We start from the raw sequence: 25,369 nt of genomic DNA, 5'->3' as shown, positions 1-25,369 counted from the left end.
GATTTGTATCCCCCCCCAAAACAAACATACAAAAAAAAGCTGATGAAGATAAAGATCAGGAATGCCTATTAAGAGTTTCCCCTGCTTGGCTCTTTTTCTTTGTGGTGTTGTTGTTTTGTCTTTCAAAATTTTATTTTCTTTTACATGAGCACATATGAGCAGATTGCTTTTTTCATGCACGCTTCTGATTATTTTTATTTGCTGCTTGTGGTATGATCTGAATTCCCCTGGATTACTACAGGATTAGCACCTCTGCTTTCCACTCGCGGATTTATTAGTACATATTGTTTACAAGAGGCGGCTGAAGAATGTTCATAATTAAATGTTCTTTGGAGTTGGGTTGTCTTCCATTGTGAGTGTAAAGCATCCTGATGTATCAGAGCTCCCCTGTGCGCCGTGTAGCGAGCTACACCAGAGAGGCAGAATGTAACAGACCAGAAAATGAAGAAAGACATAAAAGAATCTGAGCTCAAGGAGGTCAGATCCATCACAGGCTTAGCGTTGCCTTCAAAGATGCCTGGGACAGGTGGCAGTTCAAGACAATCAGAGGAGAAGCATCCGCTTGCGCCGAGATAAGGGATTCCTGTAGAATCCTGCTATCTGTTCCCAGCTCGCTTTGATGTAGCTCAGCTAGAGGAGACTTTTGGGAGCAGACTACTGCTTCCTCAATCACTGGCTGCGGCTGTTGAGCCTTTTAAGGTCTCATTACAGTGGTCCTTGAGGATTAATCCTCTTTAAGGTTTACATGGGATGGTTTTGTCTGCTGGCCCGGCCAGGGACCTTGGTACCACCTGCGTGAAATAATATGACACTACTTCTTGTTCTTCTGTCTCTCTCTCTCTCTCCTTCCCCTTTCCCTTTCCCTCTCTCATCTTTCATTTTTTCACATGCTATTTCTGGAAAAGTATTATGAATTATTTGAATATCATTTGACAGTGAGCTGTGAAAAAGGATTACAAATTATGCTTATTTGTGGGATGTTCCAGAAAAAGAAAAATGTCAGAAAGCATTCTATTACACCATCAGGTTATTCTAATGAAAAACAAAATAAAGTTTAAAAGGTTTGACCTCTGGTTAAAAGTCAAGTACTGGGCCAGTTATGATTCTTATTTTAGTCTAGTGCCCTGTCTTAACAAATGCTTCAGAATATCTTTAATTAACTTTATCTACTGATTTGTTTATTTCATTAGAACAAAAGAGACAATTTCAGAACATAATTCAATATTTGATGCTACTAATGAAGGTGTAGAAAGTTGCCATTGGCATAGTTATTGGTTTTGGACATCTATTTAGCTAGCATGTAAATTGTACCATGCTACACCTGCCTCCCTAAGTATGTTTCTGCTATGTTTGAAAATGCTTTTTTGCTCTTGAGTTTCTTAACTCGTAGTAGTCATTAGGCTTTTCAGTTCACTTCTGAGGCTGCTGTGCTTAGTGTATCAGCAGGTCACACTCAATATCTCCATTTGCAGTCAGGCACTGTTGAACAACAAAGGCCACTGGTCTGGAAAGGCACTTAGATCACACACTACACCTAGTGCATTTCAGTCTGGCAGTGCACGCCCCATGTATTTTATTACAACCATGTTCACTTCAATTGAAAAAGAATGGTTATCTTGCTGTGAATTTACACTTCTGCTCACAGCTAAGCGTATTGGAAAATTGTATTTGAAAAGCACCAATGGATTACTTTATGCAGGGCATGAACAGTTGCAGGTGGATTTCAATGAATGCAAAAGAACAGTGATAAATGTAATATTTCACTAATTACCTAGTGCACCCATGACTGTTCAGGGATTTTTATTTAAGATTCATGTTAAAAGCCCTGTAAACTTGAACAATAACTAAGTTGTGCTAAGAAAACCCTCGCAAAAAGGCTGTTGATCACAAATGTTAACTATGATGAATGCACAAAATACTATTAACAACTTAACAGTTGTTGTTAAATTGATAGGTGTTTTCAGACATTTGCCAAACAATAACATAATTGTACCCTCAACAGTAAATAGTGTTTTGAGTGACTTTGTTGTCAAGGAGATCCATCGATGTCCATTTGGTCACTTTATACTAGCACACAACAGCTTTCACGCCAGGAAGATATATAATACAAACAAATGTTTAGAGTAGTAAAATTATAACAGTTTAAAAACTTATTATTTACAGATATAGAAAAAGGTACATATTGTAGATAGCCTTCTTGACTATACCTTTAGAAGAACAATGTAAAAGAGTATCTGCTCATTAATCAAGCTAAGAATCTGTTAATTGTAAAAGGTAATGTTGGTAGGAGGGCAGTATTGGTTAGGGCTCTGGGCTCTTGAGTGGAGGTTTGTGGGTTCAGTCCCAGGTGCTTTACCTAGATTGCTCCAGTAAATGACCAGCTGTATAAATCTGTAAAATGTAAACATAATTTCTTACAATGTATCACATGTAAGTCACCCTGGATAAGGGTGTCTGCTAAGAAATTGAGTAATAGAAGACAAAGATCTATTTGTTTTGACTTAGACCACTTGCAGTTATAACAAATGGAGTGATTAATTATATACATGGAACCTAATAAATAGAACAATTATTGATTAAATCAGCAACAATGTACTAACTTTAAAAAACATTAAATAGTTGTATTTTTCTGAAGAATTCTCTGAATTCTGAAAGAATTATATGACAATCCAAAGTAGCTAAAACAGAACAAATGCATATTTTTAATTATTTTGGGTGGACATGCACTTTTGGAAATATATTTGTCTACATATATGTCAAGATAAGAGATGTGGTTTCCACTTTTTAAACAGAAATCCATAGAATGTTCTCAATTTTCTGCAGGATTTCTAATATTAAATCTCTCTGTAAAACTTCTCAGTTGGGAGTTCAGACAGCCTCTGTGCTCTGGAAGCAATGCTTTGTTCTCGTGTTCAGCTTAGCTCAATCTGGAATAATTCAGAAAAATGTATTAGATAGATTGCTGCTCCCCACAGACCAAAAGAAATATCCTTCACTCACAGCCATTATGGGCACAAGAGGAACATACAATCAGAAACCATACATATTTCCCGATTAAACAAAGAGCTAACTGTGCAATTTGCCTGGGTAACAGTTTATTAAATGCAAGTCCACTAAATTCCTTGCAGATGCTGGGCTTCTATTTGTAATCAGGCAACTGAGCTGCCAGAGTAAATGGCTTCAACCCCCTCCCCCCTCCCCATCACCATCGCTATTTCCTTCTCAACATCACTGCATTTTTATAGGAAAACAACATATTTGTTGTGACAATATGTAGGCTAAGTGGTTGTGACTGTGATTGAGACTGATTTCTATGCATATTTCAGATCTCTACCTTTCAAACAATGCTGGATATCTTAGATGTTTGGTTCAAACATGCTGATACATATTTGAAAATGTAAATAATAAATTAATAAATTAAAAAGTTCCTCATATTGAAAACAACATTTTTTTTAAGTCTTCGTTGGACTTTTTTGGACGTTTTAATACACCTGGCATCCAATTATTGTAGAAACTTATTTTACTTACAGAAAGTGACAGTGTTTAAAATACAACTATTTAATGAACAGAGTTATTTATTTTCTTGTATTTTTGAAGTATATTTTGTTCCTAAGCTACTATTTTCTTGCTTTCTGAAAACTGGCATGTGATATCTGTCCTTTTCACTATTCATCTTGCCATATATCGTGTGGCAACAATGTGGCATGCATTTCCTCTTCCTTTTTTTCTTTCAGCCATAAACCATAAACTTAAATTTCAGACAATAGACAGGAAAGAGGATTGTATTGATTTATTAGGAAGGGAAATTCAGACTCACCCATCATGTTGTACAGTGATGAATGATGGTGTTAGATGGTTAAGTCATGGGGCAAAATATCCTGGTAGCCTTAGTAAAAGTCTGCTCTACTTTCCTAGAATTAACATTCCAGCAAAACAAGAATAAATTCTAATTAAACACATTCTAATTTGGAATCCATCCACAGAAAACTGTAACAGGCCCCACAGAATATTTGAAAATACACTTATTACAGCCTCCCAGAAACATGCTAAAGGCAACATTATTTGCAGTTTTCCTTCACAGAATATAGGATTGAAAGGAATTGAAATGCATGAAAGGCAAGTACCTGCCTGCTATCAACTAGCCTCAGATTTGTCAGTTGTGCCTTGGTTCCACTGGCTTAAGTGTCCGTGCCATGCCGTGCCGTGCCAGATGCATTCGACCGGGGACGTGTCCCAGAGCTTTTTTGTAAAACCAGGCCATTGTAGCAAGTTTGTCCCCTGTTGTGGGAGGAGCAGAGCGATTGTGGGTTTGGTTTATGTTTCGTTTTAAAAACAAATACAGAAAACAACACTACGAGCGACAGAGCCTGATGTGGAAAGGACTTTTGTGTCTATTTTATTCTTTATGCTTTACATGATTGAAGACAGCGTAATAAATACACGTTTCTGTTAACAGATATTAGGAAGAGCTAAACGTGTATAGACAAGATTATATTCAAACAAGTATTACATTACCATAAGAAAACATTTCCATGTACAACAATAAAAATAAAAAATTGCTATTTATTATTATTGTTATTGATGTTATTGATATCAAGATGTGCTAGTAGATATGTACAGTGAGGGAAAAAAGTATTTGATCCCCTGCTGATTTTGTACGTTTGCCCACTGACAAAGAAATGATCAGTCTGTCATTTTAATGGTAGGTGTATTTTAACAGTGAGAGACAGAATAACAACAAAAAAATCTAGAAAAACGCATTGCAAAAAAGTTATAAATTGGTTTGCATGTTAATGAGGGAAATACGTATTTGATCCCCTATCAATCAGCAAGATTTCTGGCTCCCAGGTGTCTTTTATACAGGTAAGGAGCTGAGATTAGGAGCACTCTCTTAAAGGGAGTGCTCCTAATCTCAGCTCGCTACCTGTATAAAAGACACCTGTCCACAGAAGCAATCAATCAATCAGATTCCAAACTCTCCACCATGGCCAAGACCAAAGAGCTGTCCAAGGATGTCAGGGACAAGATTGTAGACCTACACAAGGCTGGAATGGGCCATCGCCAAGCAGCTGGGTGAGAAGGTGACAACAGTTGGTGCGATTATTCGCAAATGGAAGAAACACAAAATAACTGTCAGTCTCCCTCGGTCTGGGGCTCCATGCGAGATCTCACCTCGTGGAGTTTCAATGATCATGAGAACGGTGAGGAAACAGCCCAGAACTACACGGGAGGATCTTGTTAATTATCTCAAGGCAGCTGGGACCATAGTCACCAAGAAAACAATTGGTAACAAACTATGCCGTGAAGGACTGAAATCCTGCGGCGCCCGCAAGGTCCCCCTGCTCAAGAAAGCACATGTACAGGCCCGTCTGAAGTTTGCCAATGAACATCTGAATGATTCAGAGGAGAACTGGGTGAAAGTGTTGTGGTCACATGAGACCAAAATCGAGCTCTTTGGCATCAACTCAACTCGCCGTGTTTGGAGGAGGAGGAATGCTGCCTATGACACCGAAAACACCATCCCCACTGTCAAACATGGAGGTGGAAACATTATGCTTTGGGGGTGTTTTTCTGCTAAGGGGACAGGACAACTGCACTGCATCAAACGGGGCGATGTACGAGGCCATGTACCGTCAAATCTTGGGTGAGAACCTCCTTCAGAGGGAGCTGAAGGTTCGAGTTGCCAAACGTCAGCCTCGAAACCTTAATGACTTGGAGAGGATCTGCAAAGAGGAGTGGGACAAAATCCCTCTTGAGATGTGTGCAAACCTGGTGGCCAACTACAAGAAACGTCTGACCTCTGTGAATGCCAAGAAGGGTTTTGCCACCAAGTACTAAGTCGAAGGGGTCAAATACTTATTTCAGTCATTAACATGCAAATCAATTTATAACTTTTTTGTGGTTATTCTGTCTCTCACTGTTAAAATACACCTACCATTAAAATTATATACTAATCATTTCTTTCAAATACTTTTTTCCCTCACTGTATTTTAAATGGCACAACTTGACTCTATTAACTTATTACTCTTACTACAGATTTGTAACTGCTAGCAACACTTTGTGCCGTATTATTTTTAATTTACTTAGCAGACGTCGTTAACCAGGGCAAGTTACAGTTGACACAAAATACACACATTTCATGATTAATCATACAGTAACAGCAGCTACAACATAGCAGGTTATAATTTAACTAAAGTGTGCACGTTTCAGTCATGGCGTTTATGGACTTATGAACACATTTATTAAACCAGCCCTTAATGTTTTAGAGGGAAACCCAGATCTGCTGTATTTGTTTTCATTTAACTTGTAAATGGGCACACGTTAACTGAATTGTGTTCGCCTTCATATTGTTTGTCTCTGCGGATTGTCCCTGCACACCATTCACAAAACAACAGCCTGAAACACCGTCCAGCTGTTCATAAAATATTAATAATATTGGCTGCTACGATCTGATTATTATCCTTCAGTTTATTTTTAACTAGTAACATGACTGCACTGGGGTCCTGTGAAATCCATGTTCGGCATGTTTTTAATACACTTGGATATTAACTGTAAGCAGTAATTGTTTCTGTACATGGATTTCACTCCATGCTGCTAATAAAACTGTAATTTCTTTGTGATCCCACACGACACTTGAGATTATATCTTCCAACATAATGTAGCTGATCTCTTCCCTGTCTGTCTAGCACACATCTCCACTTCTGAATGCGAAGTATTTCCTTAGTGGGCGTGACGGATGCTTACGGCCACGTCTGATACCAGATAGTTAACCATTCACAAAACGCGTCCAGATGCTGTAGGGGCTAGATCCCTCAGCGCGACGTGGACGTCCAGTACAGTCACCTGGATGTCGTCGCTAGGGGGAGCCCTCGAGTGGATGTTTAGCAGGACGGAGGAGCGATGAGGGATTTTGTGCTTGATGCGAGCCGGCGGAGGGTAAGGTCTGGACGGACAGGAAAGTGGTCTGGACGTCAGCATCCAGCTCTAACTGCATGAACATTGAAGCGAACTGGATGTCTTGCAGAGAGCATGTTTTTAATGCAATAATAATGGAGCTGACTATGACGCGATCATCAATCAAATTATGACAGGGGTCCAATGACAATATGTATTCTTTCTTTAATGATTATGCTAGAATTCAGGCTTGGCTGCACTGTTTTCTACGATTTGGGGAAGTGTTTTTATGTTTTGTTTTAGGCCAAAACGACACTGAAGTCTTACGATTTGTTACGTATGATGTTGTGTTTTTATATATATATATATATATATATACAATATTTACAATAGTAAAGTACAATAAAATCCCAGCTGAGGTGGGTGCAAACGGAGTATAGGCTATTTAATTTAACTTTGTGACAATATCTCTTGAAACCTTTAACTTTGTTACTATACCGGAAAAAAAATACATCTTTTGAAAGATAAACAGTTTGTCAAGTCTAGTTTTTTCATTCCTTCCCACTTTTTTCATGTCAAAGTAATGAATAATAATAATTTCTACATATCCAATTTCAAAATAATGCCGGGGTCACACTATCAATCAATCATTCAATTTTTATTTGTATAGCGCCCTTCGCAGGGTAGCCACAGAGCGCTTTACAGACTGGTAAACATACAACAAACGTACAGCAAAATAAAATACATTAATACAATAAAATAGAATATAGACCTCTAAACATTTTACATGATCTAGAATAAAGTGAGTGAACATTTAAGTAAATAAACCATTTAGGCACGGAGGAGAGAAAAACTAAAAACTATGGATGGCATGTAGGAGAAAATTAATCTCTGGGGGTCCATGGCTTAGGGCCTAGGCCTAATGGTTGCCTCCCCTCCAGGCAGTATAGTTATTACAGTAGCAAGGAGATCAGAAAGTTCTTTATCGGTGCTGCTGGCTGTGGTCTTCCCTCTGGAGGAGGCCCCTCGATGGCCATTGGGGGTGGGGGGGGTTGGATCATCAACAGGCTTTGGGTTGCGATGGCTCATCAGACCTTGGGTGTGGATGGCCACACCTGGAGTGTATTCGATAAGGAGATCTTTTAGGTAGGTAGGTGCCAGTCCCTTTAGTGCTTTAAATGTTAATAACTTTAAAGTGTATCCTGTAGTGCACGGGCAGCCAGTGAAGAGAAGCCAATACTGGAGTGATTTGTTCATGTTTTTTTGTTTTTGTTAGGATTCTTGCAGCAGCATTTTGGACTAACTGAAGTGCCGAAATAGCTCTGTTTGTCTGCCTGACAGAATGGCATTGGATTACTGCAATCTAGATGTAACAAATGCGTGTATCAATTTCTCAGTGCCCTGTAACGAGAGGAATTGTCTTAGTCTAGCAATGTTTCTAAGCTGTGACGCAGACAAGGATTTCAGATCAATAGTGTGTGTTCCCCTGTACTGAAGCGCTCGGGTGTGTGCGCTCCTTCACGACGCAAAAGACATAAATCCGGTGTAAAATATTGGTGAGCTGCCCACTGTTCATAAAATCGTGTCGGATTGTAGAAATCGTGTAGTGTGACCACAATAGGTTGCTGTCCGTCCAGACCGTACCCTCCGTCGGCTTGCATCTAGCACAACATCCCTCATCGTCCCATGCGTCCCACTCAACATCCCTCATTGCTCCTTCGTCCTGCTAAACATCCACTCGAGGGCTCCCCCTAGCGACAACATCCAGGTGACTGTACTGAACGTCCACGTCACGCTGAGGGATCTAGCTGCCTCTCTCCAGATGCTTAAGCCAGTGGAAACACCCGTTTAAGGATCCGGGGCCGGACGCGTCCGTACGCATCCGCCATTGGAAACAGGGCATTAGTAATGAAAGTACCAAAGACGTAGCTATATTCTGTAATCATGTGCACAAGACAACATGGAGACAGTTTTGATACCATACGGAGAGCCATTATTAAAGGGATTAGTAGTGGTATTTTCTTTAGAAAATCCTCTTAAATATACACCAGATTCAAATTAATTCAATTTAATCTAAATAGCAGTGTAAATTAACATGTTTAAACTATAAGATCATGTACTTTAAGAAGTGTTAATTTTGGCAGCAGTAACTTAGTAACATCATTTGTTCCAAGTTACCAGCAGTGGTTCTTTTTTAGTTTGCCAATTTTAGTGTGCATTCCCTATATTATGCTGACATTAATCACAGTTCAGTACTGCAATTGATTTATTATATGTAATGACTCCATATGAACCCAAACTTTGTTATTTCTTACAGAATTATGTGACAGATATGCTGCACTATTTCAGTGCTACCTCCATATGCTACACTCACAGTAAATAGTTATCTGTGAAAAAAAATAAAGAGTATAAATATTTGTATAACCGTTATAATATTTCCTTGATGCAAATAAGTCTTAAAAGACTGTTGGAATTAGAAACCTCCACTATCTAGTGCAGTTGGTGGGTTTGTCATTAATTATTTGGATGAACTGTACATATCATGATGCATTCTTGTTAAACACAGGATACATTAATTATAAATTTATATAAATTTGTTAATTTACAAATACATATTGTATTGTTGTCTTTACATATTTCAAGTAACAGTTAAAGCTTTTTTTATAGCTTTTTATAGGATTTGTATAGGTTTTTGCGTTGAACATTGTTCCTTCTGAAAGTTTTGAAAACATTTGTTTTTGAGCCTTGCACTGAGTATGTACCACTTAATCCCTATCATTTCTTGTGCTTCTGACCACTTTAGTTTGCTCTTGTCTAATGAATAGCAACTTCAAGTCTTTTTTGAAAGGGTGTGTTCTGTTTTAAATGGCCTGATACAGTAGAGTTAAATTTCCTGCTTTAAGCTTAGTTTCCTCTTCTGAATCATTAAAGCCTTCAATAAAAAGTGATGCAATTATCCTTTGTAAAGATACCATTAGCTGCATTTTCTTAAACTCTGTGTTGTTTCATTAAAATTAATGAGCCTGGTCAAAGATGGTCTTTAATTACCCTTTCATTAAGAATGTTTGTAATCATGTGTTAATGACCTATGTATTGAAAGAAAAAGAAAGAATAATGTAATGTTTATGCAAAACCTTACAGGTTCATTAAAAAAAAAGTTTATAAACAATTGTTGCTTGACTTATAATGGCACTGGGGCATAGGGAAGTCCCATTTACCAGATGATTTTCATACATTGTGCTTTTTTAAAAATATTGTATTATTCTTAATTAGTTTTAATGACATTATACTTTAAACTGTTGTTAAAGGACTAAAACTACTTTGAAAAAACTCATTATCTTTGCATACTCAATCTAGCTGCAATGGCTGGTGACCAGTCTTTCTTGACATGCCCTAATTCTTTGTCAAACAAAACATTTTTTTTTTTTTAATAGTTCTGTCCATTCAACTGTAGAATTGTCTTCAAAATAGCTTGTGACAGATTGGAAGGCACTGTTCACATTAACTGAAAACAGTGCTTTGCTTCCTCATCCTTTCCAATTTAAGTAATTTCACTCACATTTAGCAGTGTTTTAAACTCTATGATTAGTTGAACCATTAGAACCTGGTAATAATAAATGTTGCTGTTACTATAGGTCAGGGATGGCGAACCTGTGGCACGCATGCCAAGAGGGGCATACTTTTTAGCATGTTTGCTTAATAACTTAATTACAACAAAAACAAATAATATAAGTATTGGTTAAAAAAATGCTGTTTAGCCCCTGTATAAACTTTTATATCCCGAATTTATTATTGGCACCCTTTGGCACTTAGCAAAATATACAAACTAGACTTTGGGCACTCCAGCCAAAAAAGTTCACCATCCCTGCTATAGGTTATTGAATTCTGTTTTGAGTACAGCATGCAGTCATGTTAAAAGAAACTGAGAACAAACTGACAAGTGATCTTTGGTCAAAGTGGCTGCCTTTCCTTTTAGTAGAGACAGAGTATATAGAAACTTTTTTAATTACCAAACTATTTAAATCTTGTACTTACATACAGTACAGTGCAGTTCTCTATCTTTATACCACCAAGTCTGGGCTATCTCCATGGCACAAAATGTTTTGGATCTTCATGTTGCAAAGGTGCAGTATTTGTGGAGACTTAATTTAAACAATTCAGTGACCTTAATTCCAGAAAAAAGCATGATACAGAAAAAATATATAAGACATGATCCCTTCACTGTTCTGCACTAACTTTGCAATCAGGGTTTAGAGTGAAAAGAGTAGCACTCTTAAGTTGACTTAATTCCCTGAATAAGACTTAGATGTCCCTCACACCATTAGTTTTTACCCTAGTGTTTCAGTATACTTCATTGCTGAACCTCATGGAGCCTACGAACAGGAGAAGCAAAGGATTGCTGGTTTTACTTAAGACTTTTCAGCTACATACTAATCACTAAGAATGCTGGTGTCTGTTGGAAGATCATGGAGGAAGTGAGGGGAGTATTGTGTGCTGATTTCAGACGTGTACTGTAACTTGTAGTTATATGCTTTGGTTAGTATAGCATGTCTTTCAGTTATGTATGTATGTGTGTGTGTGTGTTTTGTGAGCAATTATCATCTCCCAGGGCCTGCGATTTGCAGATTTCCAAGGGGGGCAGCTCTGTATTTACATGGGTGAAGCATTTAAGGTAAAGGGGAAAAAAGCTTTTGAAGTGCTGTTCCTCATCAATGCCATGCATTGCAGCGAGACCCTCGACATGTCCTCCCAAGCATAGTTTTTTTTTTTCTTGAGCTTTGTTTAATTCTCCTCAAGTGGTCTTATTCTTCTGCAAAACTGCCTTTCTAATGAAGTGAACTGTTTGTTTGAAATAGGTGGCAAAGTCTATTTAGACAAGATTCTAAAGTAAACTTCAGAGTAGTTTAAATAAGCTGTTCTTATCAGCTCTTGTGAAAGCCAAATAAATGACTACCGTGTGCTTCTGTGTGATGCACAGTTAGTAAGCTATATAAATATGGCAGTAAGGAAGAACAGAAATCACCTCATTTACTGGTGACTTTAGAGTAATTAAGTCTAAAGCCCCATTCACACTGGAATGCCTGCAAAATGCAGGCAACATTTGGCCTTTTTGCCAGGTTCCTTCCATTGTATTTACTGGGCTTTTGGTTTGAACCAGCTGGTACAGTTCGGACTCACTACCAAGAACAAATAGTCAGGAGGGAAACACAAATGATACATCAATCTAGGATGTGTTTTCACACTATGACCAGGTCATCAGGCTGTATGGTTGTGTGTTTTTGTGGTGTTGTCCCTGGACCCAGAGGTCACAGGTCATTTGAACCAGTGAACCCATTATGATACTTCGCTCTCGGTTTATGGCCGCGTAACGAGAGGCATTGTGTGGGGTCTTGACATATACTGCAGCAAAGTTAAATCAACTAAAATAAATGGACAAAAAGCATGACATTACATTGTGTGGTATCTATATCTGCCAAAAGTCTTATGAACTATACACAACTACTTATTTTATTTTTCATTTTTTAAAGTCAAATTAAAATCAAATTAAATAACTTGAAACAAACTACCATCAGTATACACTGCAGTGCAGTCTAACACATTTGCCTATGTGTAGAGATATTTTGCATGATTGATTGGTATAACTTCTGACATATAAGTGACAATAGTTAGCATTAGATACATCACCAACCTGTTGGTTCATCAATAACACTCAGAATTGCTGTGACTACATTATTTTAAACCTTCGCCATTTCTGAGTCAGTTAGCTGACTCACTGCGTCGACAGTGCAAGGAGGTGGTGCATCATATGCCTGCATTCATTTTCCTGCTCCATTCACACAAACCTGTTGCCAGAAAGTTGCTGGCGTTTAGACTAGGTCCCGAGGTGGAAAATTGCTGCTGATGAAATGCAGGCATAAACCCATTCACGCAGACCTTGCTGGCAACAAAATACCACTAAAAAGCCAGCATTTGATTCAGTGTGAATGGGGCTTAAGTTTAAGTAGTCTAAATACATTTCCAGTACATGGTTTTACCTGTCCTTTCTTTTAAGATGAGAATGTTTAAATTCTGAGTTCACAAACAGAACTCTGTTAGGATGCTCATAGACTTAATAACATGAGCCAAGGTGGGGTTGATTTTATTAATTTAATGTAATGCAGAATTAATATGAACAGGATCTTAGATTTTTTTAATGATGACTGTGCTAAAGGTTTTAAAACTAATAAATGACTTATTTTTTTATTTTTTATAGAGTAACCTGAAAGAATTTGAAGTAACACAGATTTATTTCAGATAAGGGAATTTTTATAATGAGAATTATGGGATGGAACTCAATTAAGTGGCTGGGTACATTCTTTTTTTATAATGTCCTTTCTTAATAACAATATGGAAAGACAGACCTACAATTTATATGCAGTGCAATGTATGAACCTCTGCAACAATCCTGCTTTTTTCTGTAATGTTAATTGCTTCAGTTCAACTGATTCTGCCACTTGTGCCCATTACTCTCTCTGTCTCCCATTTAGCATGTTAGTTTGCTGACAGTAGAGTACACAGCACTTAGCAGCTGGTTCGTGGAGCCATCAGTCAGGAAATTGTGTGATAAATAGTAGGTAGCCAGGTTTAGTGGCACTTTGTTCTGCTTCAGCAGTTTTAGTCTGACTTTGGAAAAGTCATCATGCCGCATTTTGTCAGAGGTTACAGCAAGAGACGGCATAGCACCGGTAACTTATTACACAGATCTCTGAGTTATGATGTCCAGCAGATGTACTGTTCATGTGTAAATAATATACCGCAAGGATGGGTAATTGCAGTAGAAGCTGGATATGCAGGGCTTTGAAAACATGTCATCCCTCCAATGATGAACTACCATCATTTCTGTAGGCTTACAGCTCACGACAGTTGAGGAAGACTTACTCAGTTTCAACCCGCTGTAACACCTCTAACTTGTTTTGAAACTGGACCCCATGAATGTTAATTTGAAATGTTTTTTTTTGTTTGTTTTGTTTTATACAACAATGCATTTGGTGAATATTTAGAAAAGTAAAGTTGAAAATGCTTAATAATATTACAAAAACAACTTTGTTGTTCGGAAATGGGACATCCTATGAAAGTGTGGATCTTTTAGAAATTAGTAGATGTTCATCTAAGGACTTGCATCGTTTTGGGGGACTTCAGAAAGTCATAGACCTTTTTTCTTGATTGTTCTTTGGTGGAAAATCCAAACATACTATTTAATCAAAGTAGTTCAATTACAGACTGCTATTAAAGTGGCAACACTTGTTCAGCTTAGATTATTGTCTAATAGTGGCTCTATTTTTGTCTCTTAGTCTTGAGACAATGTCTTTCCTTGGAAATCCATGGAATATGTATTTTTATCCATGACCCAGATTCAAATGGGGAAAAAAGGCAGCAGTAAGTACCCTCTAAGTACGGAAAACAGGAGACACTTCTTTACACAGAGAGTAGTCACAATCTGGAATAAACTACCCAGCGATGTGGTTGAAGCTGAAAGTTTGGGAACATTTAAAAATAGTCTGGATAGGATGAACACCAAACGAGCACGATGGGTCGAATGGCCCCCTCTCGTTTGTAAGCTTTCTTATGTTCTTATGTACTTATGTTCTAAGCAAAATAAACATATATCCCAATATTAAAATATTTCAGACTTTTTTAGCAAACATAACAGTATATATGGAGAGACAAAAACAGTCCAAACTACAAAATATAAAATTGATAAGCTCTGTTAGCATTACTTTGGTTTGATGCTCCTGGCTATTTTTTACACTATTTGACTATTTGTTCTAAAATTAGGTTAATTTAGTTAGTTAAACTTTATGCTTTTTACTCATAAAAGTAATGCACAGAGAGAACTACAATTTTATGACAAATCTTGACTTGTGCTTTTTTGTTATTATCTGTCCGTTAATAATGACGACAATATCCTTTTAAATGTAATGATTTAATAAGTAGAAAACTGAAATTATATTAATGTTTTGATGTTTTATTCCTATAATTAGCAATATTGCCACATGATCTTGTGTGATGTAATTGATTAAGCCAATGCATTGGCATATCCTGAACACAAATGCAAATTCAAACACAAAAGCGTATTCTGATTTAATATTTTCCTCTCCCAGAAGAAATAATGTAGCAGAACATTAGAATGAAACAGATGTTTATGCAGCGGATGAAGTGCATTAATAAGCAAGAGCATTTCAGACAATTTTTTATATAAAAAAGGAAATGGTGAATATTTAAAAAAATTTGCAGGCCGTTTTAAAACTTGCCTGCAGATGTTGCCTGGAAAGTTCCTAAAGTGCTTTACTCAGCTAGAAAATGTAGGTAGTACATGACTTTTTGCAAACCACTGGAGAGCTGCTCTAAACATTTAGTTTGTCCACTGTTGTTATTTATTTGGCAGCTACTGATATATGTGGATAAGTACAATTAAAATCATTAATCATTTTTACTTGAATGTAACTTTATTAAATATTACAAATATATATTGTGACGGTCTCACTAAGTTGGGCGCCAGGTGTGATAAAAGCACACCAGAAAAGACAGATAGTACAGTGTAAGTAAGAAATCGTGGAACGTCACCAGGACACAGGTATAGTAAAATCTTAGGGAACAGGAAGCGAGAGTAAGAAAAGACAAAGAAAGAAAGATCACATGACCTGTACCCTGTGCTAGCTAACCAGAGCAATAGGGTCAATGACTACACAACAGATTTTAACGTTTCAGTTGGTAAATATTGAAAATAAAGAAAACAAAGGAAAATACAATAACAAAAGTCAAAGTTGAATTCAACAGTTTCAGTCCCAATCAAACTAAACAAAGAAGTTCAATAAGGGTTGGAGGAGAATCAAAATCAATATTAACACGTTTACTTCACAAAACAAAACATGTCACTTTCCAAATACGGTATGATGTATTATTAATTTTCCCCCCTGGTTGAGCTCAACCTAAGTTTAAGGCACAAATAGGGAATGAGAGAGAGAGAGGAGAGAAATAGAGAGATGTACGATAGTGTGTGTGGGGATATGTGTGTGTGTGAGAGAGAGACAGCACAAGTGCACCTGCAGAAAATTGACAATTACAGCGAACTCCAGAGAACAGTGGGGTGAAGATAGCAGACCAAGCCTATAATGTGTAGGCCCTATAACAAACACACACACACACAAAGCACAAACATCCACACACAGACAGGACGTACCAGAGAATAACAAACTACAGATATAGTATTAATGTAAAGTATAATAGGGAAATAAGCCTAATAAAAGAGAAGAAAATTAAGAATTAAACTTCTAAATAGAGATATGAGAAAGTGGGTTTTGATCCGTGGAGTACAGATAAAGGAAAAGTTCGGCAGTGTTAGGCCTAGAAAATACAAGAAGGACAGAAAAGAAGAAAGAACATGGCAAAAAATAACTGATAATAATAATAATAATAATAATAATAATAGTAGAGAGGTGCAGGGAATGGTAGCAGCAGTTCAGGGAAGAAAATATAGAAACAGAGTCAAACCAAATGCCAAGTAGAGAGTGCCAGTCCATGATCCAGTCCGCTCCCCATTAGCAGAGGTCCTCTTCAAAAGACTCGGAGCCGGGATACACAGACAACGTTATTACCTCGCCCTCTCGCCTGCACGTCCCTGGGCTGAGTGGTCCATCTGAAAAAAGGGTCTCTCCCCAGTCTCCACTTTCCCCTCACTTTTTGTTCTTCTTCTCACCTTTGACACACCTTTTACTCTTTTGCTACCCCCACTCTACGGGTCGTATTATGGACATTTTATAGGCTTCACGAAATGCAAAAAGTAAACTGCCTTAAAGTGACAGGGGCGAATGCAGATCGTCACAATATGAACTTTAAATAATGTTGTTTGCTACATACTTAACATACTATTCAATGTATTTGAAATTGCCAAATAACTTTGGAATGAGAAGCAGAATTTACATGTAATGTTTTATGTTAAAGTACTGAATGTAGATATAATGCTCAAGAAGAAAGTGTCAATTATTAACAAGGAACACAAAGTGCAAGAAGTAGATATATGTATACAAGCTGTTCCATATGAGGGGCCGTTCAATTCAAAATAAACATAAAAAATTAATCATATACCTAAGTGGATATGTCATATAGTAGAAAAAAAAAATCATATACCAAAGTGGATGTATCATATAGCAGAAAAACTAAAAATCATATACCAAAGTGGATATAGCATATACTAGAAAAAAACAATCATATATCAAAGTGGATATATCATATAGTAGAAAAAAATATTCATATACCAAAGTGGATGTATCATATAGCAGAAAAACAAAAAATCATATACCAAAATCTATATATCATATGGCACAAAAATATAAATCACATACCAAAGTGCATATATCATATACCAAAGTGGATATTTAACATAGCAGAAAAAATTTATTGTATACCAAAGTGAATATATCATATACCCGAAAACATATGTCACTCTGCAAAAAAATAATAATAATAATAATAAAAAAAATAATAATATATATATATATATACCAAAGTCCCGTGGTGGAGATGTTGGGTTGGACATGCGCAGTGTACCCAGTTGGTTAGAGATGAAAGTGGATCCTTCACAGGGTCACAGGCATTAGAGCCGAATGAGGGGGACATCGATGTGGACATTCATGTGCAGGCATTAATCAAGATACCATTCATGAAGCCTAAATTAAAGTTTACAAGTGTATACTCTGAGGCTAGTGTATACGTTGTTCGCTATGTTTTATTGTATGCTGTACTTTATTATTAATAGGCTATGCTTTTATCAATGTTGGTGTTTTCAGAAGAAGGGTCATTATTACCCAAGGTGGCGGACTCAAAATCTCACTCGCAGTGAATTCAAGATTGATGATGGGAAGTCTAGTGCATCAGTGTGTTCATTTCTGTGGTGTAGGGCCAGTCCCTGAGCCATGATACTGACACTCCATTCTAATAAAGACCAGCTGTTTCAACGCTTTATTAATCCCATTATAATTGTTTCTACAATTCTACTCTGATACCGTTAAACACAGGGAAATATATTTATTTGTTTATTTATTTATTTAAAAAATGTAATACAAAATGTGTACATAAGATAACATCCACACATGGGAACCGAACCCACAACACTAAACTCAAAGCGCTGTTCATAACCACCGGGCCACAGACATGAGGATTAATTTGCCTATACCCGCCGCAGAGAGGTGTCCTGATTAGTTGGATATGATTGAATTATTGGAATCTCCAATTAATGTATTAATTCAGAAAAAAAACACAAAAATATTTGTGTATATTTATATAGCCTACCAATATTTATATGTACTCTATACACAGCTATAGTCACTATAGTTACTTCAATCTAGACTATAGCTGTGTACAGAGTTAACTATATTATATTAACTATATCAGCCAGCAGTGGAAACATCTTTGGGTGATCCACTGCTGGGTGATATAGGCCGGGATTAAATGAAAACTTTGACCCAACCACTAATAGAAAACTACAGAACTGTACTCAGTTGCGGCTTCATTTTTAGTAAGATGCCACTTTCTTCTAATCAGAAATGTAACTGCTATGATGTATAGGTTTGTAGTTTGCTATTAGCCGGTTGGTCATTTAATCCGACCCATAGTTAATATAATTATAAAAATGAAAAATAACATTAACATACTGTATATGCACAAATGGTGTGGCAGGCACATAATTGACAGTTTAAAATACGTATGTAAGGGCAGTACTGTACAGCCATGAAACTAGATTGGTTTCACTATTCGGATAGGTTTGCCTTGATTTTGATTATTAGCTGATATGTTTAGTCAATGTGATGCTGCCTCCGTTTGTTATAAACTTGAACAGCATCACATTGGTCACCACCAAATTACATAAAAAAAAGAGCTTTTAATACATCACAAACAACAAATACAGTACCAATAATTTAAAAACTGTTATAATTGTAATAAATGTATATTCATGTATATGTACACTCAGCGATAATGATCATCTGCCCATAATCGATCAATGTCTCCCTCATTCGGCTCTAATGCCTGTGACCCCGTGAAGGATCCACTCTCATCTCTAACCAACTGGGTACACTGCGCATGTCCAACCCAACATCTCCACCACGTGACTTTGGTATATATTTTTATTTTACAGAGTGGCATATTTTTTCTGGTATATGATATATCCACTTTGGTACATGATTTTTTTTATGCTATGTGAAATATCCACTTTGGTATATGATATATCCACTTTGGTATATGATTTATATTTTTGTGCCATATGATATATACATTTTAGTATATGATTTTTAGTTTTTCTGCTATATAATATATCCACTTTAGTATGCATAATATGTTATTTTATATTAAAATGGGCATGGACAATAATGAATCTCCTTAATTGGGGGTATAAAAAAGATAAGGATTTGTGGATGATGTTCAGACAGATCTGTCTTGGACCAGTCATGCATTGCAGGTATTTTAATACTACATAATATATAGTACAGTTCACCCTGCTGTTAAATTGAATAAATCCAAGACATTTTTTTTTACTTGATTTATCATTTTTTCATTTCACACTCAAGATACAATTAATTGAAGCTTTGTTGTAGTACCTGCCTTCATTCCACAAATTATTATTATTTTTTAAATAAACATAAACAAATAAAAACATGACTTGAGTGCTGCAGGATGATACTCTTTCATAGTTAAGTGGTGTTTTGTGCCAGTGGTTCTGTAAAAAGCTGCTATTCCCAAGCAAAATTAAATAATTAAAAAGAAAATCAGTAGTGCTTCATATCAAACAATTATGAATGTAATCAAATAATCTATCAATTATTGCTTCAATTAATCGAATATAGGCGGATAAATAACAACATATCACTCAACAGCTTACTGAGACATTTTAAATCATTTGATTTGTACCCACAAGATAGTTGTCAATATAGTTGCACTTCCTTTGTTTTTCAATTTCAAAAAGTCATCATTTATGATTTTAAACCTGATGTCATTGTGATTCTTAGATTGTTCTTTGGTCACGAGTGGGTATGAATAGGGGCACAATTGCTCTGGTTCATCTAGACAGTTGGAAGCAGATGTGGAGAGTTTTTGATGCTTGTGCTTCACAGCCCAGTTCCAACATTTTATTTTCATATTTAAATACTGTAAATACTATAAATACTATATAGACTTGAGTTGTATATGCTGCTATTTTCTAATGCATTGAGAGTGAATAGGAAACTTGATTTTTTAAAAGGACTTTAAGAGGCTACATATGAATAATAAAACAGAAAAAGCCTTGAGGAGCAATGTCGTCTAACCTAATTAGTATATTATATAACTGTTAGCTACTACTATTATTTAAGAAGAGTATTTGGTTCACCAAATGGTTCACCATTCAAATTTTAGTCTCAAGGTAGAAACTTCAGGAATGATTTTCTTCACATTTATTAAGACAACAGAAAGAAACAACATACAACAGACAGAAATGGACTGCCATCATTGCTTTATTACAAGTTATTAACTGCATTTTGAAGATGTGGTGTGTTACAGTTTTACATGAAAAAGATAAAACAATTGACCACATTGGTCACACTTTTATGTGTTCTGAGTGAACACTTATTCATTTAAATGAATTTCTATTTTGATGTAAAGTCCGCAAGGTGGCTGTGTGGCCAGGGCTTTATTAGACTCTACATACACCAAAAGAGGGGGACCTGATTAATTGATCTTAACATTTGTGTGATAATGTGATAATTTGATTGAATATTCATTGCAGCACTAAACATCAGAGCAGTCATAAGTACATTTGCCTCCATTGCTCATGTAAAAAGTATTGTATGCGTTTTAATTTTCTTTTCTTTACTTCCTTCAGCCCCTCCTCAGTTCTTCCCAGCTTTTCAACCTCCTGTTCCAATTGATGACCGGCATGCACAGGGACGCTACATATATGAACCTTCTCCAGTACCGCCTCTGCATGTGTAAGTACTCCTCATGACTGTGTTTGTCTTTGACAGCCATTAAGGACACACTTTATATGTGTGTGTGTAGATTAGATGTATACAACAACAAAAATCAACATCAATCAGGCTTCCATATTAAAAACTAATTGTACATTAAATATAGAAACAATTTAGATTTTGTTTTACTTCCTAAACTCAACAACTTCTATTGCTGTGAGAGTGTGTTTTTAAATAAACAATACCAAACTTAATCTAAAAATCTGATTAAGTTACTGTGGAAACGTCCATAACACAGATTTGTTTGCGGTTAATGATACAACCGTACCTGTACGAAATGTAAGTTGCTTTTACTCCTGTCTATAGGCCTTATCCTGTCCTCCAAATAGACTTTTGCCCTTAAAGCAACAATGTTTGATGGCTTATTAGCCTACAGTTTAGCATTATTTAACTATAATTTAATTGTTACTATGTTATGTTATTCTATCCTTCAGGACGAGCAAATGTTAGTAGCTCACTGTTGTGCTATCTTTAACTCTATCTTTATCTTTAAATTAAACAAGGACACTACAGGGTGACACAAGAAGCATTTTAACACATTACAAAAGTGCAACATTGCAATCAGTAAAAAATACATTTTAAAGCATTACAAAAGTGCAGTTGTACAATCAGTACAAAATACAATAAGCATACATGCTAGTATAATGAGGTAACAAGTGCAGATATAATACAGTGAAATCCTAGGTATGTCCTAAAGCAGGGGTCGGCAGCCCGCGGCTCTACGCATGCGGCTCTTTACCCCCTCCTCAGCGGCTCCCTGGTCTTTGACAAAAAAAGAAACGCTGCTGGCTTTCCTGTATGTTTGGTCTGCGGCGAGACAGACCAACTCTCAATCATGCACTGTGCCAAACCCACTTCAGTCTTTCTAGCCAATAGGAGCAGACACGTCTATTCTAACCAATAAAACTCCAGGCTCACATAAAACGGCTTCAGCCCATAATGTTGCAGTTTATCAGAAAGGGCGTTTCTTGTGTCTCTATGTAATCGTATGGAATTTAAAATTATCATTAACATAGGCTCATGTATGAGAAGATTAATTCTTAGAATAGGCAAGGCTTAACCACAGTTTAACTAACTACAGCAACCCCAAAATGTGTCTTAGCCCCCACAGCGCAAAGGTCAAACTTTGTATTTTATTATAGTATTATTATGGACAGTGCACAGTGTGGTGTTGACCCAAACGTCTGCATGTTTGAATGATAACGGTGAGTTGGCAACACTCACTGACAGCTGAATACTTACTTCTTGTAATACAATTAGCATAATCTATATGACACATGCCAAGGTTGAAGTTCTTGGTGTTTTTGTATTGTTAGTTGTTCGTTTGGTTAAGAGACTGTCAAATTGTATGTATTTTGATTAGGTTTAACTGTATTTAAATGGTATACGTGTTCGATTGGCTAGTGTTAGTGTGTTGTTTATTTGGCTTTAGTATGTATTGTTTAGTTTATTTTCGTGTACACTTTTAATAAAATACAGTATATTATCGAATTAAAGTAATTAGCTAATATTGCAATGATGTACAAACGGGTAAGTTTAAAACAAAAATCTTCTTACACTCTAATGAAGTAAAGGTTCTAATAAGAACCTTTTAAGGTTCCCGGGGTTGATACTGTGGAGGAACCCATAAAGGTTCTAATTAGAACCTTTCACCAAGGTTCCTTTGCAAACAAGGATCCTTAAAGAACCTTAAATATATCTTAAATCAACCGCGATCATGATGATAAAGGGTTCTTAAATGCTCCCTTGTGTTTACGACGGACCTCGAGGTTCTTAAACGAACCCTTTAATGAAAAAAAAACTCAAAAAGAACCCAAAAGCTCCATAGATTGCTGTATGTGGCGGCGACAAAGAAATAAGGAATAACGTCGCATTGAACTGGTAATTTTTACCACTTAATTTTATTCCAAATTAAACCAGCGGTGCCCCTTCTTCCTGAAACTGAAACAAACTACAGTTAATTCCTATAGTTAGCCTATGATTGAAATAGGATGTTTCTTGATAATGCATTCTACAGAAATGTATAGCCAAATGTATCAATGTAATTTTTGATATATTATAGTTACAAGTTATGTCAATTGAACTAACATAATAGGTCATAAATGCTGCCCAACGAATGAACGCAGTGGCGACTAGGCTTACAAAGCATCGCCTACTGAAAACATGGTTCACTTATTTACTTTTGTTATTTTTTAAATCTGTTTTATTTATCCTGTTATCAAAGTAGGCTTATTTTGATTTCATGGTCATGGTCTGTACCGGACACGTCCCAGAGCTTTTTTGTAAAACCAGGCTGTTGTGAAGTCTGTCCCTGTTGTGGGAGGAGCAGCGACTGTGGGTTTGGTTTGTGTTTCGTTTTAAGAACAAAGACAGAAAACACTACGAGCGATAGAGCCTGGTGTGGAAAGGACTTTTGTATCTATTTTATTATTTCTGCTTTACATGATTGAAGATAGTGTAATAAATACACGTTTCTGTTAAGAGATTTTAGGAAGAGCTAAACGTGTATAGACAACATTATATTCAGACAAGCATTACTTCACTAAGAAAATGTTTCCATGTGCGACAATAAAAAGTAAATATTTGCTATTTATTATTATTATTGTTATTATTGTAATAATCGTCAAGATATGTGCTAGTAGATGGCACAACTTGACTCCCTTAACTTATTACTCTTACTACAGATTTGTAACTGCAAACAACACTTTTTGCAGTATTATTTTTAATTTACTTATCACACGTCTTTAACCAGGGCAAGTTACAGCTGAAACAAAATACACTTTTCACGATAATCATACAGTAACAGGAGCTACAATATAGCAGGTTAATTTAACTAAAGTGTGTACGTCTCAGTCATGGCGTTTATGGATGCATTTATTAAACCAGTCTTTAATGTTTTAGAGGGAATCATTTCCTCAGTGGGGAGGACGGACACTTACGGACACGTATAGCACCGGACAGTTAACCGGGATAATAGTAATATAGCCTAAATAAGGGCTCAAATATTTTTTGCGGCTCCAGGAAAAAATAAAAAGTACCCTAAAGGAAGGGAGGCATAGGAGAAGTCACAGTAACACAATAAAAGTAAATACATAAGTAAATGGCAGCATTAAAGAGTACTAAGCAGCCCTTATACTGCTATTTTTACAGTACAATAATCTCCTAACCTAGGGCCAGATTAAATCAAAACTTTGATCCACCCGCTAATAGAAAATCACAGAACTGTACTCAGTTGCAGCTTCATTTTTATTTAGATGCCACTTTCTTCTAATCATATATGTAACCGCTATGATGTACAGGTTTGTAGTTTTCTATTAGCAGGTGGGTCAAAGTTTTGATTTAATCTGGCCCTAGGTTAGGAGATTATTGTACTGTAAACATAGCAGTATAAGTGCTATTGGGTCAATTGTATCCATGAGCATCAGAGCATTTGCTGCTATTCTTAAATTACACATATGTTGTCAATGTCACAAACTAAAATGTAAATGTATTTTATATGTTAAAAAAAAAAGATTTCTGGTTATGAATAGTTAATTTAGAAAAGTTGGCCCTTAGCCTCTAGAGTGCACCAGCAGTGATTTTGGGGTTCGTTGCAATGGAGACCTTTTTTAGTCTGTAGCTGGTGACTAACTTCAGCCGCCATGTTTGTTGCAATGGGTATTTAACTTTCGTACTAGTTTAGTACGGAGCTGTAGATCCTAACCACAGGATCATCCCCAGTTAGTACACTACTTTCAGTTTGTTGCAATTGACCCTTGGTTATTAACAATATATAATTCTTTGTATATTGCATGTTATAATGAATTTACTGTTTTTTATGTAGGCTAATTTCATATAATTTCAGCAGGTAATGAAAAGATTATTTAAAAAGGGTAAAAAAAAGAAAAAAAAACGTGTGTATTGTGATTAGAGAGCTCAGGAAAAATGATGCACTTTTCACAATTTAGCTAACGTTAAAGTTACCTCAGCTCATAGGCTGGGAATCCATAATACCGAGGAATACTGGGCGAGCTCTTCAGTCATGTAGTATGGACATATCGAGTGATGTACAAATAATACTCAGTGCCACTGGTGTGTGATAATATGCAGCTCACGTATTCTCCAAAGAATTTGCTCATCGACTCGCCCATTGATTCTGCAGCCAGATGTGTCGCGAGGACAGATGTGGGAAGCTTAAGGTTGACTGGCATCATTGAAGTTAGTTCAGCATGAAACAAAATACCAAAGATGCAACAATCTAGCAAAACTCGTGGCATTGCGATAAATCACAGGGAAAAAAATAAATATTTGGCACTCACCCTGCCTTCAAAATACTCACATGGGGTGAGTAGGCAACCTTAATTTCCAGTCCTTCTCCTCGTTTCATATCTGGAGGAGTGCTCTTGACACAACTCCACATCCAGCAGTAATGGACTTTTTATTTCATATTTTACATTTAA

At 36.5% G+C, this 25,369-nt stretch overlaps 1 protein-coding gene across 1 annotated transcript in view; it reads left to right on the top strand.

Moving 5' to 3' along the window:
• The window catches only part of gli3 (GLI family zinc finger 3), a 218,064-nt gene that overhangs the window by 100,670 nt on the left and 92,025 nt on the right, over window positions 1-25,369 (top strand). The window contains exon 4 of the mRNA XM_066687330.1: window positions 20,786-20,891. Within this exon, the coding sequence (XP_066543427.1) occupies window positions 20,786-20,891 (106 nt within the window). The remainder of the gene's footprint in view (window positions 1-20,785; window positions 20,892-25,369) is intronic.

Source organism: Amia ocellicauda, chromosome 2, assembly GCF_036373705.1.
Source record: "Amia ocellicauda isolate fAmiCal2 chromosome 2, fAmiCal2.hap1, whole genome shotgun sequence".
Classification (NCBI taxonomy): domain Eukaryota; kingdom Metazoa; phylum Chordata; class Actinopteri; order Amiiformes; family Amiidae; genus Amia; species Amia ocellicauda.
Note: the sequence above shows the minus strand (reverse complement) of the source record. Positions and strands in the feature narration are given on the sequence as shown.